The following is a 17,500-nucleotide window of genomic DNA, read 5'->3' on the forward strand; positions in this document are numbered from 1 at the left end:
CACAAAGCCCATAATCCCTCAGACATGCAGCTCTCCTTTTCCTGCTATGAGGCACTCAGGTAGCAAGAGCCCACTGAGTAGGGAAACGGTCCGCTCCATCTGAAGCCAGGGTGCATCCCTGGATGTGATCAGGCATTTTATTATTCAGCAGACATGTTAGGGCACCTCTAAAGGCCAGGCTGGAACACAAAATGACTGGGAAGAAAGATGACATGTCCAAGGACAGGAGCTGCCCTGAAAGATAGCTCTGTCAGGCTGTGCCCAGGGGTTTGTGCACAGACTTCCTTAGCACCTGCATCACAGTGGGAAGGATGGCACAGTAGTAAACGGCACTGTCTTCAGTCCTCACTGAGGAGATCACCAAGTGGAAGGTTTTCTGGGTCTTACCGTGCTGCACAGAAAACCGACCCTGAGTAAAATCGGCATCATGGGAGCGAGCGTTATCTCTGTAAAGGATAAACTGAAAGGAATAATCCGGCCTGATTCTGTACCAGTATAAATCTGGATTTGAGTATGCTGTTTTGTAAGTGCAGAACAGCGTCACCTTATTGCCGCTGGCCACTGTCAGTTCTGGGGGACTCTGGGTCACTTCGTTACATATCACATCCTTGGCTGTGGAGAGAAGAAACGAGAAAATAGTGAAGCCCTGCTCGCCCCAGCACTGGGTCCGGCACAGGCTCACCAGGGAGCTCAGTGGGCAGAGGCAGCAGAAGGACACAGACGTGAAAGTCAAAGGCAGAGAACAACTGGAAAGCCAAGTATGAAAGAAAAAGAGGCCAAACTTTGAAGATCAGAGAAAGGGAAATGGGGTTACAGAACAAGAAGAATGGAGACTAAGAATCTACTCACAGAAGAGCAAAAAGCTGAAGCCTAGAAGAAGAATCATCTTTTTTATCAGAGCAGAGGATATAGAATAACCCCAGTTCCTGAGATCTCTGAGACCCTCTCAGGACCTCTGACAGGATGGAGGAGGAGGGAAATGAGAGGATATGGGCGGCTTGACAGTCACGTGACTGGCCTGCCTGTGACTCTGAGGCAAGTGTTTTCAGCCAAGAAATGGTTGCTGCTATTGTTATTTTAGTCCTCAATCTATTTTGAACTAATCCGTTTGTAAAACACAATGAAAATGAATTACTTTAATAAACAGAAATAGAAACTGCAAGCCCAACAATCACGTGCTTAGATAGCAAATTGCTATAAGAGTGGCTTACCCTCCATTTTCATAGCCTCTGGTCACAGACCAGGGTACCAGTCCACGGTCACACTCAAGTGGCACTATTGCATAGCACCTAGCACTCTGCAGGCACTTGTCATACTGAAGAAACGAATGAGAACTTTAGACTGCTTTCTTACTCCTCCGTGTAAAGAGGCAGGGAAGAGAGTTGGACAAGATCATTCCTAAAATCTCTCCCAGCCCCAAATTCTAGGAATCTTCTATTTCTGCTGCTTGAGGGAATACCCTGATCCTGAGAGTGCTTCCTGCACTTCACGTGACATGACTTTCCCTCTCTCCTTGGGCCCTTTGCAGTTCATACGTGGCTCCAGCTGGAAAATTCTCCCCCAAGGCAGAGCTCCCCAATGGGAGAACTGCTATGAGTGGGTTATAGGCTGGCTGACATGGTGCTCAGAGTGGCCACTGGAGCCTGGGGTGGCTGGAGCCCCTGATGCCAGGCCCTCCCAGCCACATGCCCTGCAAATATTGTCTTCTGTGTAAGCCAGGACATGACAACATTTGGGAGGCACTACCCGCTAAGAAACAGAAGGCTGACTAACTCATTCCCCCAAATTGAGGAGTGTTTCCAGGAGTCCTTGGTTTCCCTTATATCCAACTCATCAGTAAGTCCTGTCAGTACTACAGGAAATACACTTCTAGTCCACCACTTCTATCCATCTCCATTGCCACCAACCCCTGCAAACACCACCTCTTGTCAGGACTACTGCAATAACCCACTAACTGGTCCCCTTTCCTCAGCTCTTGGCCCTGGACAATCTCTAGTCCAGGTCATTATAAAATCTAAATCAGATGATGCCAGCTGGACCTCCTTTCCTGGGCCTGTGATACCTACAAAAGTTCTGGCTACTGCCTCCTGTCCAGCCTCCCACATATCCTCTCCTCCCTCTTTCACTCCCCTCCAGCTGGCTTTCCTTCTGGTCCTCTGTCTACCTTGCTTTTCTAGCTACCTGAAACCTGATTCCAGGTTTTCACAAATCTCAGCTCAAGGAGGCTTTCTCGGGCCACTCCAGGTGAATTAGTCACCCACCCACCCAGGGTCATCCTTGATTACATCTGTCTTGTTTTCCCTCACATCACTACTTGAGATCATTAGATTTCATTTATTTCATTTCATTTGTTATTTGTCTTTCCCTTCCCATCCCACATGGACACACACCATCATGGAGTCTCCATGAAGGCAGGGACCTGGTTTATCTTTTCAATGATATGTCCCAGCCCCTAGGATTATGTCTGTACATAACTGACACTCAATAAATATTTGTGAACAAAGAAATACAACTTTATCCACTTTTAAAAACTCATCATTGCCCTGGATAAGTTTGCCAGATTTAGCAAATAAAAATACAGAGCACCCAGTTAACTTTGCATTTCAAATGAACAACAAAAAATATTTTAGGAATATTTGGAACATGCCATATTTGAGATATATTTATACTTAAAAGGTATTCGTTGTTTATCTGAAATTCATATTTCACTGGACATCTTCTGTTTTATCCGGCAACCCTAGTCATGAAGAATACCAAAAGTGAGCATCAGGCAGTCCAAAGTCCCACCGTGAGCATCCCTAGGCCCCTGGATGTGGAAGAGGAAGGTTCAGCAACTGGGGCGGCCCCGCCTGTGCAGCTGCTGCCCAGGCCTGCACTGCCACCTGCTGGCAGGGGTCCCCTCTGAATGGAACCCAGCCCCTCTGCGGGAGGAAGGCCACTTCAGCACTTCCTGGTCTTCCATGTCCATGGGCTCTGCAAGACCGCACTCAGTCTCTGGGTGTCTGTTCCTGTTCTAAACCTGTCTGTCACCCAGGCTTGACATTTATATATCAAGTATTCCCTGAATGCTCCCTTCCTGAACTAGGCAATAACAGTTTTCAAATTAAACTGCTACCCCTCTTCTGACTGCACAGCCTCAATTACATCTGACCACACTCAAGAACCGAGAAGAGGGTTTCAGAGGCCCTCACAAAGAGGGACCCACCCTCTCCCTCATGCTTCACATGGAAAGTTCAGACACTGAGATTGCTTTGGGGTGGTGTAGTCAGGACTCTCCCCACCATGGTGTCCTTCCAACATTTTGTTAAAGACCTCCCTTGAGGAAGGGCAGTTCTCAGAACAGCAGCAGAGTTTCATGGTTAAGAGTGGTATTCTAGACCCTATGTTCATTGCAGCATTAATCACAACAGCCAAGATGTGGAAGCAACCCAAGTGCCCATCAACAGATGACTGGATAAAGAAGATGTGGTATATATATATACAATGGAATACTACTCAGCCATAAAAAAGACAAAATTGTCTCATTTGCAACAATATTGATGGACCTTGAGGATATTATGTCAAGAGAAATAAGCCAGACAGAGACTAAACACCACATGATCTCACTCATATGTGGAAGATAAAAAAAAAATGTGGATAAAGAGAACAGATTAGTGGTTACCAGAGGGAAAGGGGGCTGGGGAGTGGGTGAAAGGGGTAAAGGGGCATATATATATATATAGTGATGGATAAAAATTAGACTATTGGTGGTGAGCATGATGCAGTCTATACAGACACTGATAAATAATAATGTACACCTGAAATTATACAGCGTGGTAAACCATTATGACCTGAATAGGATAATTGAAAAAAAATAAAATAAAAATAATTTTTAAAATAATAAGCCTGCTCAAGTTTGGGAACCACTGTTTTATGTATATCCTGGGTGCCAAACTCCATCTCTCTAAACTGTTGTAGAATTAGAAGAAAAATCATACCAGCACAGAAGATTTCCTTAAAAGTAGAAATTGATCCTTCATCCTAAGAAAATACTGTGAGGATTAAAAAAATAAATGAGTGGGGATCTGAGGCCAGACTGCCAGGGTTCATATCAGCTCCAGTATTTACTTGCCATGCGACCTTGAACACAACCTAAAACCCTCCAAGCCTCAGTTTCTCCATCTGTAAAATGGAAATAATCATAGTAGTTTTTTTCACAGGACTGTGGGAAAATTAGATGCACTAACACAAGCCACACACCCAGCGAATGATCTAGGAGTGTTAGGTATCGCTGTCGCTATTGTCATTTTTATTAAATAAACTGATGAATATAGTTCCTGAGCACTTTCTTCTCATCAAAGATGTTCAGAAAAAAGATGCTGAGTAAATCTAAAGAACAAAGTTGTGAAATCTGGCAAAAGACATGTTGTACCATGTACCAATCAATGGCAAAAAAAAAAAAAAAAGTGACTCACACTTTAATTTGCTGTCAATGTGCAAGTATGTTGTAGAGCTCTGCACTCCTTGAAGACCTGAGCCAGCTGAGCTCTTCCCAAGGCCCTAAGAGCATTAGGCACATGAGAAATGAGGCTTCTAGCCCACCGTCCTATGTCTTCCAAAAGCTGCAACAGGCCTGTTCATCAGAGACTACGACGTGTGACCAAGTAACCCCAAAAGTTTAGGGATAAGAAAGACTCTCAGTATTTAATAACCTATTATAGATGGATTGCCCTTGAATTTCTCTACCCCATCTCCCTTAAACCTTCTAGCTCCTGCAGCCTGAGCAGCTCCCCAAGGCAGAGAGTGCCCTGGACTGCCTTTCATTAGACTGGAATTACCACTAAGAGGGGCTCCCGGGCATGGTGGGATCTGAGGGATTTGATAAACAAGGCCACTTTTGTCCCACAGCTTGGATCTTGATCACTATTACTCAAAAAAGGAACTTTTCTCCCAGTCTCCTTGGAGATGGGCAGCTTTGTTTTTGACCTTGCAGCGCCCTCTGCTGCTCTAATTAGACCATCTCCATAAATAGGTCACACTGGATGTTGACAGAAAATAGGTCAGGGGAGGAAAATATTCTTTGTTCACAACTTAAGTCAAAGCTGCTGCATCTGCTCCCATTCCCCTTTCAACCCTGAGAATGACAGCTGCTTCTCTGTTGGCTCAAAGGGCCCATCCTCCCCAGTCACTCAGAGGACTGTCTTTGAAAATATGAGTTAGCACCCTTAAAGGGTAAATGGGCATTTTTCCTGTCAACAAAAAGCCTAATGTAATAGTAAAAGACGTAGGGAACTTTCTTTGGATGGATATGGACAAACGCATCCCTTTTTTATAAAAGAATAGCAACGTGATTAAAAGAGAAAAGCTTGGAAACATCTGAGTGTGTGGTAATGGGAGTGAGTAGTCTAGAGAAAGAGTTTCTGCATCACTTTCTTGCTGTGCCACATTCGATTCCAAGACTCTCCAGGACATACCTGGGGTGATGGATAACAGGAAGCATGCCAGGGAGGGACCAAGGTCTGGCAGACATCTTCCACCCCCAGGACCTCTGTTTTGAGGAAAGATCTTGCTGAACGCCCTTTGGGCAAGAACAAGTATGAAGAACGCTAAGGTGGTTTGTTGCCCAATGCCCTCTACAGAGCCAGCATCTGAGGAAAGCTGTGAGGAAGAAGGGATACTCCATGGTGTTGCTGTTGCCACCTCTGGAGCAGCCTGTGGAAAGAACAGTCTTGGTCCAACCAGGTCAGTGATCCCTTTCGTGACGGGGCTGTGTGGGGCCTGGCCTGACTCTTGTCAACCAGATTTCTCAAGCCATCTGTAGGGTCTTCTCTCCAATTACTCCCCAGGGTGTGGGGGGCAAACAGGCTATATCTCAATTACCAAGGGCTAGCAATCGGTAATGGCTCTTGAGTACACTGTTAAGAAAGATCCTGAGGCCACGTCTAGACTCAGAGGAAAAGAGTGATGTGTCTTTTACCAAGGTCTGCCACAGGAGCAAGAACAGGAGCTAACACCACACCATTTTGTATTCACCATCCCTGCTCTAGATGTCATTCCTATAATGAGTCCTGCAGAGAAAACGTAATCAGAGCCAACTCTCTGTTGGATTATCCTTTTGGTAAAGGGCAAATTTGTAAATCTCTCTCTTTCTCTTGGCTTCCCTGGGATCTCATGGGCCAGTTCCCCGACTATCAATTGCTGTTGCCTGCAGCCTAAGAAAGAAATTTTAAAAATAAATTAAGATGCTCTATATCTCTGTCTAAAATCATAAGCTATGCACTGAAATCAAACATCTCCCTTGTATGGCTTCCCCACTGTTTAACAGAGATAATCCCACCTGGGCTGGCCTGTAGGGCCACAAAGGATAGAGATTACCCAAGGAAGATCCTTGTTCTCCTGACTCACAGGAAGGAAGCAATAGAAAGCAGGACTGGGACTCAAGTGTCTTGAGTTCTAGCCCCAGCTCTGCCTCTACCTGCCTACATGACCTTGAGCAAATTTACCCCCTGAGGTTTCAGCTTCTTCATCTTTAAAATGACAGCACTGGCCCCGGCACTTGCTAAGTTCCCTTCCAGGTCTTCTAGGATGCTAATGTGTAAAGCTACAGATCTGACCTGAGAAAGTTATTAGTTTGTATTCCCCTGCGTATTTTGCTTGAACTCCTTATTGCCCAGCAAGGGGAAGAAACAAAGCATACTTCTTCATTGGGGAGTAGCATAATTTTTTGATTCAATGTGTGTGACTCATCAGCGCCTGGAGGTTCGTGCCCAGATGCCAATTTGGAATCCAGTTATTATTGCATCTGGGAGAGAGTGCTAAAAACAGCCTTTGGAAAAAAACATCAATTTGGCCAAGAGAAAAAAAAAAAAGAAGGCTCTGCATAGTGTGATAACATTTTGATATCTTATTTATCATCTTCATCCCTGAAATCTACTCTGCCCCTGCCTATCTCGGCTCTGAAAGTGAGAAGGAGGGCAAAGCTTTCCCAGGGAAGATGGGGCACCTGTGGGGAACAGAGAAGTGTCTCAGTCTAGTGAGGAAAGAGAACAAAGTTGACGCCACATCCCTTTCAACGATGCTGACGCTTCTGGTTTTTGTAAAGGTGCTCACTCCTGTGGGAATGGGGTTAATAGGAAACTGACGTTTGGAGCCAAGACTAGAGGAATCATGAAACTCAGCAAGTAGTATCTGGCAGAGTTAATTTTTTTTTCATCTGAAAATTGTCAGAGGATAGTCGAGTGTTCCTTAAGGAATAGGAACAAAAGACAAATGTTTAATGCAGTTCAATTTAACAAATATTTACTAAGTGCCTACAGTTTTTCTGAGAGATCCTCTGGGCCAGTTTCTGAGAAGACATCACCATTGCCCTAAGGAAGGAGGAGGTTTGTCAATGGGCCAGAGACTGATTAACAGTGACAACAGGTTTACGTTTGAGACCTAGACACATAACTGTGGCCCTGAGGATGTAGCTTAGCTTCAGAAAAAAATGCGCACAGCAACATGGATAATCTAAAACACGAGGTAATCAAAAATGTTATTTTATGATTGGCTTTAGCATGGGTTTCATTACTTTGTGGGGAAGGTTTATCTTCCCAGTTGCAAGTTTTCTTGACCTGATCTGTAAAGTCTATAGGGGGAAAGCTTTTCAAGAATCAGATATTTCTGAAATTAGGTTCCCGGCAGTCAACAGTGGAGAAGTGGCACATTTTGTCCTTCTAATAATAGAAAAGAGAGCCTGGCATCCCTCATAGACTTGATGCCCAACGGGCTCTCCTTCCCTGCCATAGGTCAGAACCAGTGGTAAAACCCCCAGATACCATGGTTCTTATAGATCTGTACAACAGGGTGGACATCAAGAAACAGCCTGCTAGGTGTTTGGAGTTTGGAGGTCTCAGATGCCTTTGAAGCCAGAGAAGAACTTCGGACCATCCTAACAGGGTTGGCCCTGCTCTCCTCATGGCCTGTGTCCTGAGTTACATTAGTAGGAGAGAGGCAACCCTAAATGACCTTTCCCACGAAGCTGCCCCTTCTTGCGCCCCTGATCACACTAGAGACCCCTGCAGTCTGAGAAGAGGAAGTCTCAGCCCAGCACTAAGAGGGGCTTTTGGTAAAGAGCCCAGGCACTGTGTGAAGGGCACTGAGAAACTCACCTTTGGGAAGGGGACCCAGTTGACTGTAAGCTTGGGTGAGTATCTCCATTTTAGACATAGTGTTAGCAGAACCCCTTCCATATCTAACACCTGGTAATCAGAGGGCTGAGACTCCTAGCTAGATGATGAATTCCCTTGTCAGGTGGGAAGAGGTTGAAAGATCAAACCACCTTTCCTGTGGGTAGTTTATGTAAAGGCATCAGCTCCTGTGGGAAGGAAGGAAATAGGAAATTGACATTTGGAACCGGGACTCAAGTGAGAGTGAAACTTAGTAAGTATGAGCTTTCAGCCAAAGGTGTTGGTTTATTTGGATTAGTTTTTTAATTCTTTTCAGAGAAAGAAGACTTCTCCCTGAGGATTTGGTTCCAAAATTCTCACTTCAAACTTCTAAAAAGATCAAGTGTTAAGGCAAACGGTAGGCTTGGAAAGCTCTATTTCCCTAAATAATAAGTAGAGACCCACTTTTCTTTTGTTTGCTTATTTGTTTCATTTTGTTTAGGAATTGGGGAGGAGGATTAGACACCTTGGGGGAAAAGATTTGTACAGCATTTTTGGATAAATTAGATCCAGAGAATCAAATCAAAGACCATCAACTCAGTAAGTCCTTAAAGACCACCTAAGTCACCTCTTTAATTTTGCAAATGAGGACAGTGAAACTGAAGAGAGGTTATGACCGGCTCAAGGCCACACAGCTGAGCCTGGCCCAGGGCAAAGCCAAGACAGCTCATAGCTCTGACCAGGCCAGACCCAAGGCAGAGAACATCATGGTCCTTGGCCATGCAGTTTCATAGGCACCTTAAACACTCTTTATCCAAGACTTAGTGAAGTCAAAACAGAACCCAGGGTTCCAAGGGGAGATAAAATCATTGCATGCCTGTTGGGAGGGGTCGGAGCTAGCTCAAGTAGGAACAATAGCTGAACTTGGTATTAGGAGAAAGGTACAGCCATCTCCAGACTGAGGCAGGGATGAAAAAGCCACAGTGAAAATGCTGGTCTTGTCTTCACACAATGTCTTGACCATCAAACACTACCTATAAATTCTACAGAGCTAATTTCTTTCCCAGTGGGAGTTTATATTCTTTGATAGATTGCATCAGATATGCAATTGCTTTGGACCACAGAATAGACAGAATTGGCTTGCTGAACCTTCTGGTGTCTCAAAGTGGCAATTATGTCTCTGGACATACCTCTCAGCCTTGAAGCTCTGGGCTACCAGGAAAAAAGACAACATCACTTAGCCTGTCTTAGAGGCTTGGAGATTGAAGAAAAATTTTAGTTCTTGGGAAGCTTTGCAAAGCTGGGTTCATTAAGTTGACACCACAGGTTTTTGCAAAGCCCCTCAGCACAGTGTTCAACAAAGCAGTGGTTCTAAGCTCACGTTTGGGAAGGGAACTCAGCTCACAGTGAATCCTGGTAAGTAGAGGAGAGCACTGAACCTCTTCTTGAATGTGATTTGAGATCGTTTTTACTCCAACTAATGTGGATGCGGCTTCTTGACTCATCTCTGCTAATATTCAAGTCCTGCCTGGCTAAAAGATACCCTCTCCACACCGCTCGAGACAGTGCGACGGTGAAGCTGCACCCATGCAGCTGAATACAGTTTTGCTAAATTCTCACAAAATCACTTAACCCCCTCATCCAACCACTTGGTAGCTCTTCTATTGCCCTCAAAGCCCTGCTCGTTCATCAGTTAAAGGAAGAGAAGTGCCCAGGGATCTTTAGATTTTCAGGTCATTGTGATAAGAGAAATGTTGACAATGTGTTTGGCTTCTTGAAAGGAAAATAATGATGATTTATTAATTGCTTACTATATGCTCGGCCAAGTGTTGCCTGCTTTCCACCCGTTATCACTTTCAATCCTCATACCTGCTCTGTGGCTTAGGTGCTAACACCACTTTATTTTATAAAGGAAAACTTTTTATGCTTTTATATCTTACATTTTCATAGAAGCACAGAAAGGTAGAGTAACTTGTTCGAATTGATTCAGTAAGAAAGAGGACTGGGAATTTAATTCTTAGAACTCAGATTCCAGAGCTAAATGGTTATTAATGGGGAGATTATGTTTGGAGGAAAAGTTATGGATGCTTTGGTCTCTAAAGCTGTTAAAAAGAATCCCTATAGAAGTGTGCTGTCGGCAATGAAAGCAAGGATTGATCAACAGGACCACTGCAAGCCACTTACATATCCTAATTCTTACAACAGCATCACCAAGCAGTCAGCATTCTCCTACTTTACAGGTGGGGAAACTGAGGCACAGAACGTTAATGAACTTGCCCTGGGTTTCAAAGCCAAGTCTGTCTGACCCCAAGCCTAAGCCGTTTCAAATTAACTACAACTGCCCACGAGCTAGTTAAGTAATTAACTAATTAATTAATGGCAACATTCTAACCGGCTATTAGGTAAAGATTGATTAAATTTTTTCCATAGTTCCTCTCCCTTTTCTGGAACAATCATACAGTTGTATAATCGCACAGCATTGTGTTTCTACCTCTGTGCTTCCCCTGGGGGAGTGAAGAGCCCTGGCTCCTAGTGGAAGGGTCTTGGCGGTATTTGTAAAGCAGTCTGTGGCGGTGTAACTCAGGCGGATCTGAAAGACTCTTCTTTGGAAAAGGAACAAAACTGACAGTTAACCCAAGTAAGTCTGAATAACTAATGCTTTTAATTTTCTCTCTGGAACCCTGATTCCTAAATTGTCCATTCTGTTCTATAACCCGGGTCCAAACCACAGCAGCCCCGTTGATGGATTCCAATTCAAACAACCGCTGGTGTGTACCCACCTCACAAGGGACACTGCCGTTCACTCTCACACGCTATTTTATCTAATAGTTGAGAAGGCAGTGCTAGTGGAGCATTGGACTAAGGAGTCAGATTGTTAGAAAGCTTAATTTCGTAATATAATTGGTGGAATTTTCCATGGAACTAAGAGAAAATCAAAATCAATTAACTCTCTGAGCCTCTATTTTCTTCCTCCGTAAGATAGAGGAGGCAATTCCTACTCCTGTTTTATCAAAGCAGACGTGCTGTGAGAGAATGTCAGCACATTTCCAGTGAAGTGACAGTAGTGCAAGGAGAAAAAAAACGAAGGCCCCCAGGTGGTCCATAAACTCTACCACCAGACCCTCATTATAAAGAGCTGGTTTTATCGGGAATAACAAGTAAACATTTAAGTAGATAGCTAGGGGAGTTTGGGCAGGTGAGTTTTTGTAGAGTCTCGTGTCATTGTGTGATATAGGAACTGGTAATAAAGTGACATTTGGAAAAGGAACGACTCTGAGTGTTCGACCAGGTATGTTTTAAAGATTACTTGTTTCTAAACATAATCCATTACTCTTAGAAATTCAGTGAGAGATCACTGAATTACCCCAGTTATTAGCATCTTTGAAGGCTTGGTGCCTTGGGTCTTTCTGGTGAAAATGATAATGAGGGCAGCCTCTGAGGGAGCCCCTTTAGGACTGCTTCTTCAACACCTTTAAGCTCTTGGAAATGTTAAGCTTGTTTTTGTTATTGGTGGAGATGCGTGTGCGTGACAAATGGAATCGAAATTGAAGTTTTAGGGTGTAGAGGCAGAAAGCATTTAAAAAGAAAGGGAGAAAAAGAAAAACAAATTAGACTAAAGTCCATAGCCAAGGCAGGAGGTACATAATGCAACCTGATCCAAAAGGAGACAGTGAGATGCAGCCTACTGACATAAACAACCGAACGACCACTCTCATATCACCTACCTTGTCTTCCTAAGCCTCCATATTGGTACAATTGGGAGAAGAATTGTCTAATCTCTCAAAATCTTGAAGCCAAGCTAGTTGAGTAAAGCCCTGTAAGATTTTCTGATGCTGACATTGATTCAAGCTGATATTTAGGGAAAGGGTAAGATTGAAAGCAGATATTCCAAACAGTAAGACCATGAACTTCTGAAAACACGCCCTAGGGCGCCATTAAGCGCTGCGTTTCTAATTGGGACATTTTCATCCTTGCCTTGGCTGAGCTCTGCATTAGAGAAGCCCCTTTTGATACCCACTCATTTCAGTGCCCCTCAGCGAAAAACGGCAACTAAGCTGGGAAGTGTGAGAGAAGGATTCCCTAATCCAAGTGCAATAACGGTCCTTCTCTCCATTTTGTAATACCCAGAGGCATATTCTGAGTGCTGCCCACCATTCTCAAAACAATTTCAACTAACTTGAATGTAGCTGAATTTTTGCTCCATGAGGAAGTCTCTTTTTACTACAACAGAAGCTCATTCCAGACAATTGTTTGGGGTTTAACTTTTGCTTACAATTCCTAACAGATACCAACTCCCAATGGGTTTTTCACAGTAAAACTTCTATTTTCATGGTCAAATTATTATCCACATTAGAAAGGCTAGAATCAAGATGTCCTGGTGAGTATTATGCTAGCTCCAATGATCTTCCTAACGACCCTTATGCCTAAAACAGCATGAGATAAAAAAGCATTTCCATGCTGACTTGTGTGTCCAGTTGCTAACTATAGTCCAAAGAGGAGGTGGGTCAGATGCTATGTTTCCAAATTGGGCTGGACATTTAGAGTCATCCAGATATTAGAAATGATCATTAGAAAAAGCACACGCAATTCCATTTTTATTTGTAATTCTCATCTCTCCCAGAGAAATGTTATAAATTTTCTCCCAAAAGTGTTATATTTCATCTTTCTTTTGGCACTTTTTTCGTGATGTGTACAGAGATGAAATACTGGTTGAAATTCAAAAAACATCCCTGAGATTTACCTTAAGCTTTGCCTGACAGATTCTAAGAGCTAAAAAGATGGGAAGATGACATTTGGGAACTAGATTAAAAAGAAAATCCAAATTAATCCCAAGGAGCAATGCTCAGTAGATAGTTATTTAGACATTAGCGTGTCAGCTTGGCAAGCCTCGGTGCTCAGTTGGCTGGACTGCCCCTAGCTTGGGCTTGCCTGAAGAATAATAATAACTCGTTCACCCCAGACCCATCTTGGGAAGAAAGAAATGTCAACCTCTAGCCCTAAAAACTCTTTGTAAATTGGTTTATTTCAATAGAGTTTATCATTGCACACAGTGTTCTGGAAGTAATAGAAAAGTACATTAGTAGCTTCTGCAAAGGAAATGAAATGTAAATTTAGATTGTAAATATACGACTGCAATAAATAGATAGCAAGAAAAAAGATGAAGAGATTAGAAACATGCCACATTTCTCTAACCCTAAAGGGGCTGTTTCTATAAATAGTTTAAAACTATTGAAGAGGAGAGGGGAGGAGAACAGAGGCAAAGAGATTTTCTCCTAACCCTCTTCACTTTGCAAAATTGGAAATTGTTTTTCAATCAAATTTCCCTGAGCAGAGGAAAGAAATCATGTCTGTTTTCAAACTAAAGGGCACATGTGTGGGGGTCTTTTAGAACTGATTCTGAGAAGGGCTCCCTGTTGGTGACAAGTGCCAATAATGTCTTTGTTGAGGGGAAGGAGGTGAGCACAAAATAAGTCCAAGTCAGTGTGTGGGACAAGGTCTCAAAGGGCAGGATTGCCCCTGGACTGTCTGCCTTGCCCCCTAACCTTTCCCATCTTAGCCCAATGGGTTAGGCCCCTGAGAAGAAGCCCGAGGATGCAAACGAGAAATTTTAAGGAGGAAGCCAGCTTAACCTCCCTCAGGAGACCTAGTGTATTCTGACTTTAAAAATGCTTTAAAGCCATCTGTTTTTAGGGAGAGCTCTACAAAGGCTGAAAGAAAGGAAATTTTTTAAAAAGTTAAAATTCTGGGGGCTGGCCCCGTGGCCGAGTGGTTAAGTCCACGCGCTCCGCTGCAGGCGGCTCAGTGTCTCGTTGGTTCGAATCCTGGGCGCGGACATGGCACTGCTCATCAGACCACGCTGAGGCAGCGTCCCACATGCCACAGCTAAAAGGACCCACAACAAAGAATATACAGCTATGTACCCGGGGGCTTTGGGGAAAAAATAAAATCTTAAAAAAAAAGCCACAAAAAAAAAGTTAAAATTCTGTGAAGTGGAAATAAAGATGTTTAATATTTGACTGGCAAAGAGATTGAAAATCTGGTATACATCTAAAAGAGTCAGTCGAGGAGCAAACAGGCGGCCCCAAAGAGACACTGTCCTAAACCCCTCTGGCTTGGGAGATTCAGGCCGTTGTCCACAGCAGGCTTGGGTGCTAGGAGAGCAGATCAGGCTTCCTCCTCAAGGGGGCGAGAGAGAGGACCTGAGTGCAGTTTGTGTAAAGTGGTTTGCTGTGGTGTAACTCAGGGGGTGGCAGCCAGAAGCTGGTGTTTGGCCAAGGAACCAGGCTGACCGTCAATCCCAGTAAGTATGAAAGGGTGAAGCTACATGGGGCCTTCTCCTTTCTGGGCCATGTCCTATGAGCTCTCTGGAGGGGCACGTACTGGTTTTGCCTAGTCCATCAGAGGGAAGCAGACCGGGAAAGACCAAAAAGCCCTCCAACTTCTACTTTTGAACATGTCCCTGTAAAAACTCCCTCCCTGTCCTCTCCTTCTGCAATCATTTTCCTGTAAACCAGAATCTAGTGAGTTGATGTAAGCAATTTCAATAAAATGCAGAGAAGCAGCCCTGAAGTACAATAGAGTCGAAACTTATGTGAGTGCCAGCCAGGGGTAGACGAGGAGGGAAGAAGAAAAAGAAATGGATTACCAAAACTAAGGCAGCATCATAGACATAAAAAGAAGAAAAACAATAAAAAAAATTTTAAATGAATAACATTTATTTATCAGGGCTCCATCGCCCTGTGGAAGCCCAGCTCCCACCTGCAGCAGCTGCCTTCTGGGCTTGTAATCAAATAACCTGTAGTTTAGTACAGGGTTGTGGGATCAAGACCATATTGACCCCCAGGGCCCTTCTGCAAAGAGCGGCTCCTGGTCGTGTTTTTGTAAAGCCTCCCCTGACTGTGAGAATAGCGCAGGAAGCAGCTACAAACCGACATTTGGAAAAGGAACTCTCTTAACTGTGAATGCAAGTAAGTTTGAGGGCCTGAGGGGAGTGGGGGATGGATTCAAAACACTTCCTTCTTCTGATTTAAATTAACTTGTCCCCCGAAAACATCTCAGGTTAGTTTCCAAATCTAATGCTTGTGCTCGGAGGATGTGGTCCCCATCAGAGAGATTAGAAGTCCGTTGTACAAAGGCTAAATTACCTTCAGCCAAAAACATTCCTATCATCCATCTTCAACGAGATTATTGGTACAGGGAGAAAAATTGAATACAGGATCCTGAGGGATTCAGCTAAAGCCAGGAAATGTTTGCCAAAAAGATAGAGAGGAAGTTGGCATATTGTGACTATGCAAATTCAGGAGACCAAATATAAATCTTCCTGATGGAGATACTAAAACTCCCCTAAATTTATCTCCTGAAATAATGGGACCCTGAAATTTCATTAACGAATGCTGGAAATTCTACAGTTAGATTTCCTGCCTTCTTCTACCTCGACTTTCTCTCTCTTAAAGGAACTGTTCCCAGTCCAGTAACTGAGGTCTCCGTGGGTGGGACTGGTTAACTCAGGCAGTGGGTTTAACCCCCCTTTTTCCTCGGTTACCAAATTCATTGATTGAGCTGCCACTTCGCTTAGTTCAGCTGAGGAGAGGGGGAAAAATTCACGTGTCCTCTGAGTCATGAGAACAGAGCAGTACATTCTCTCCTTCAAGTCTACACCCACCCTTCCACAATGGTAACAATGTGTGTGTGAGTACTTGGAAAAGTTTTAAAATGCTGTATATAAAAGTGAAAAGCTGTGGGCTTCCGAGAGTGGTGCTTATAAACTAATGCTGGGAAGACTGACTTGTTATAAAATTTGGGTGAAGTGGAAATGGGAAAAACCTGTTGAAGGGCCCCAGACTCCTTTTGACATAAGCTTAGTATCCTGGTTGTTGAGTTTCCTTTATTCAAATCTGCTTTCTGTGATTAGGAGAGGATGCAGCGCTGGGAGAAGGGTATTGCGAAACACAGCCCAGTGAAAGCTCTTGAAAAGATTGACTGGGGGGGGGGGGGCGGGGTGTAAATGATTAAGGGACACAATGCATGCAGTGTTGAAGGAGTTAATGCAGCCCTGGTAACAGACAGCTCAGAATGTTCTGGGATAGGCCCTGTCTGAAGAACATGCAGTGTGGTTAGCCATGAGGTTGTCATGCACACACGTGCCTTGCTCAGCAGGGACAGAACCAGCACGTGACTGCAAGAACAGAAACAATGAATAATACATGATATTGTTAAATCCCATGCATCCAGTTGCCTCTGAGGCCATAGTTAATTAAAGCTTTGATGGGATTCATATGAACATCCTGGGAGACTCAAGGATGTCACTTTTCAGAGGGTGGACAGCTGAGGCTAGCTAGGGACCAGACAGGAGATTTTATCTTTGATGTCTCGCTGGAAATATACTAGGACAGGGCTCTTCGGTGGGTTTTCCAGAATGCACGGAGAAGCTGGGACCCCCTCTCAGCATGTGGTCGGCCTCTTAGGGGACTGAGGGCTGTAGCCCGTATACTTTATAGTGTTGAAGAGGCTAGGGAGTTTGACAGCCTAACCATGCAAAGAAAATATCTGTGCAGGGCAAGCATCCTTCCACAGCTCTGGACAGTAATTGTATGCCAGATTTTCCATTCAATGGATTCTTTATTTTCAGGGGCTACAAGGCAAGGCTAAAGTCCAAGAGACCTATGACTAAATTCTGTTTTCCTTCAATCAGCAAAGCACAGGGATTATTGCCACAGCAACACTTTGGCGCCATCTATTTGAGGGCTTCAGCTGAGGGCAGGCATCTGATTTTATGTCCTAATGCCATGGAGACTGAAGTAGGATATGGGGAGCTCTTTGAACCATGATGCTGTGAAACAGGAAAGAGATGAGAAGGGTCATTTGAATCCCTGACTGCTGTCTTTACAGCAGAAGAACACATCATGGCTAAATAATAGCCTTTTTTTCTCACCCTTTTCATGTTGATGAGCCAGCTAAAGCTATGACCCTTCGCTAATAAGTGGTTGCTTGAAGAGATGACTAGACAGACTAGCACAAATTCAGTGAAAACAGTTGAAGTGCTAAAATACGTGTTTTTTATCTTCTTCGGAGATAGAGTTTGATCGCCATTGTGCCAAATAAGGAGACCGCCTGAATCTTGCTCCTTACACCTTTCATGGTCTCCACCAGACAAAGCCAAGGAAATCCCCCAGCTTCCTGTGGTTGTGACTGTCAGCAGTGGAAGCTATGTTTGGTCAAAGGATGAAATTTACAGCAATTCCAAGTAAATATGCAAAAGCCTGCCTCCAGCAGGGACTCAGTTAGCTCTGCCACTACGACTGTTGCGCTGCTCTGCGAGACCAGGACATCCCGAGTGAGACTCTGGGGTGATCAGCTGTCCCAGTCTGCTTGGG

The 17,500-nt window shown here is 44.0% G+C and overlaps 1 long non-coding RNA gene and 1 gene segment (V, D, J or C); one reads left to right on the plus strand and one right to left on the minus strand.

The window, feature by feature from the left end:
* Positions 1–17,500, plus strand: part of LOC103543748 (T cell receptor alpha chain MC.7.G5-like) — a 440,107-nt gene that overhangs the window by 357,453 nt on the left and 65,154 nt on the right. Inside the window, 1 exon segment of the C gene segment in view lies at positions 9,478–9,542. Coding sequence covers positions 9,478–9,542 — 65 coding nt within the window.
* LOC139077692 (uncharacterized) overlaps positions 1–17,500 on the minus strand; it is a 101,034-nt gene that overhangs the window by 48,439 nt on the left and 35,095 nt on the right. The gene's annotated exons all lie outside the window — the stretch shown is intronic.

The sequence above is a fragment of the Equus przewalskii genome, chromosome 1 (genome assembly GCF_037783145.1).
Source record: "Equus przewalskii isolate Varuska chromosome 1, EquPr2, whole genome shotgun sequence".
NCBI classification, from domain to species: domain Eukaryota; kingdom Metazoa; phylum Chordata; class Mammalia; order Perissodactyla; family Equidae; genus Equus; species Equus przewalskii.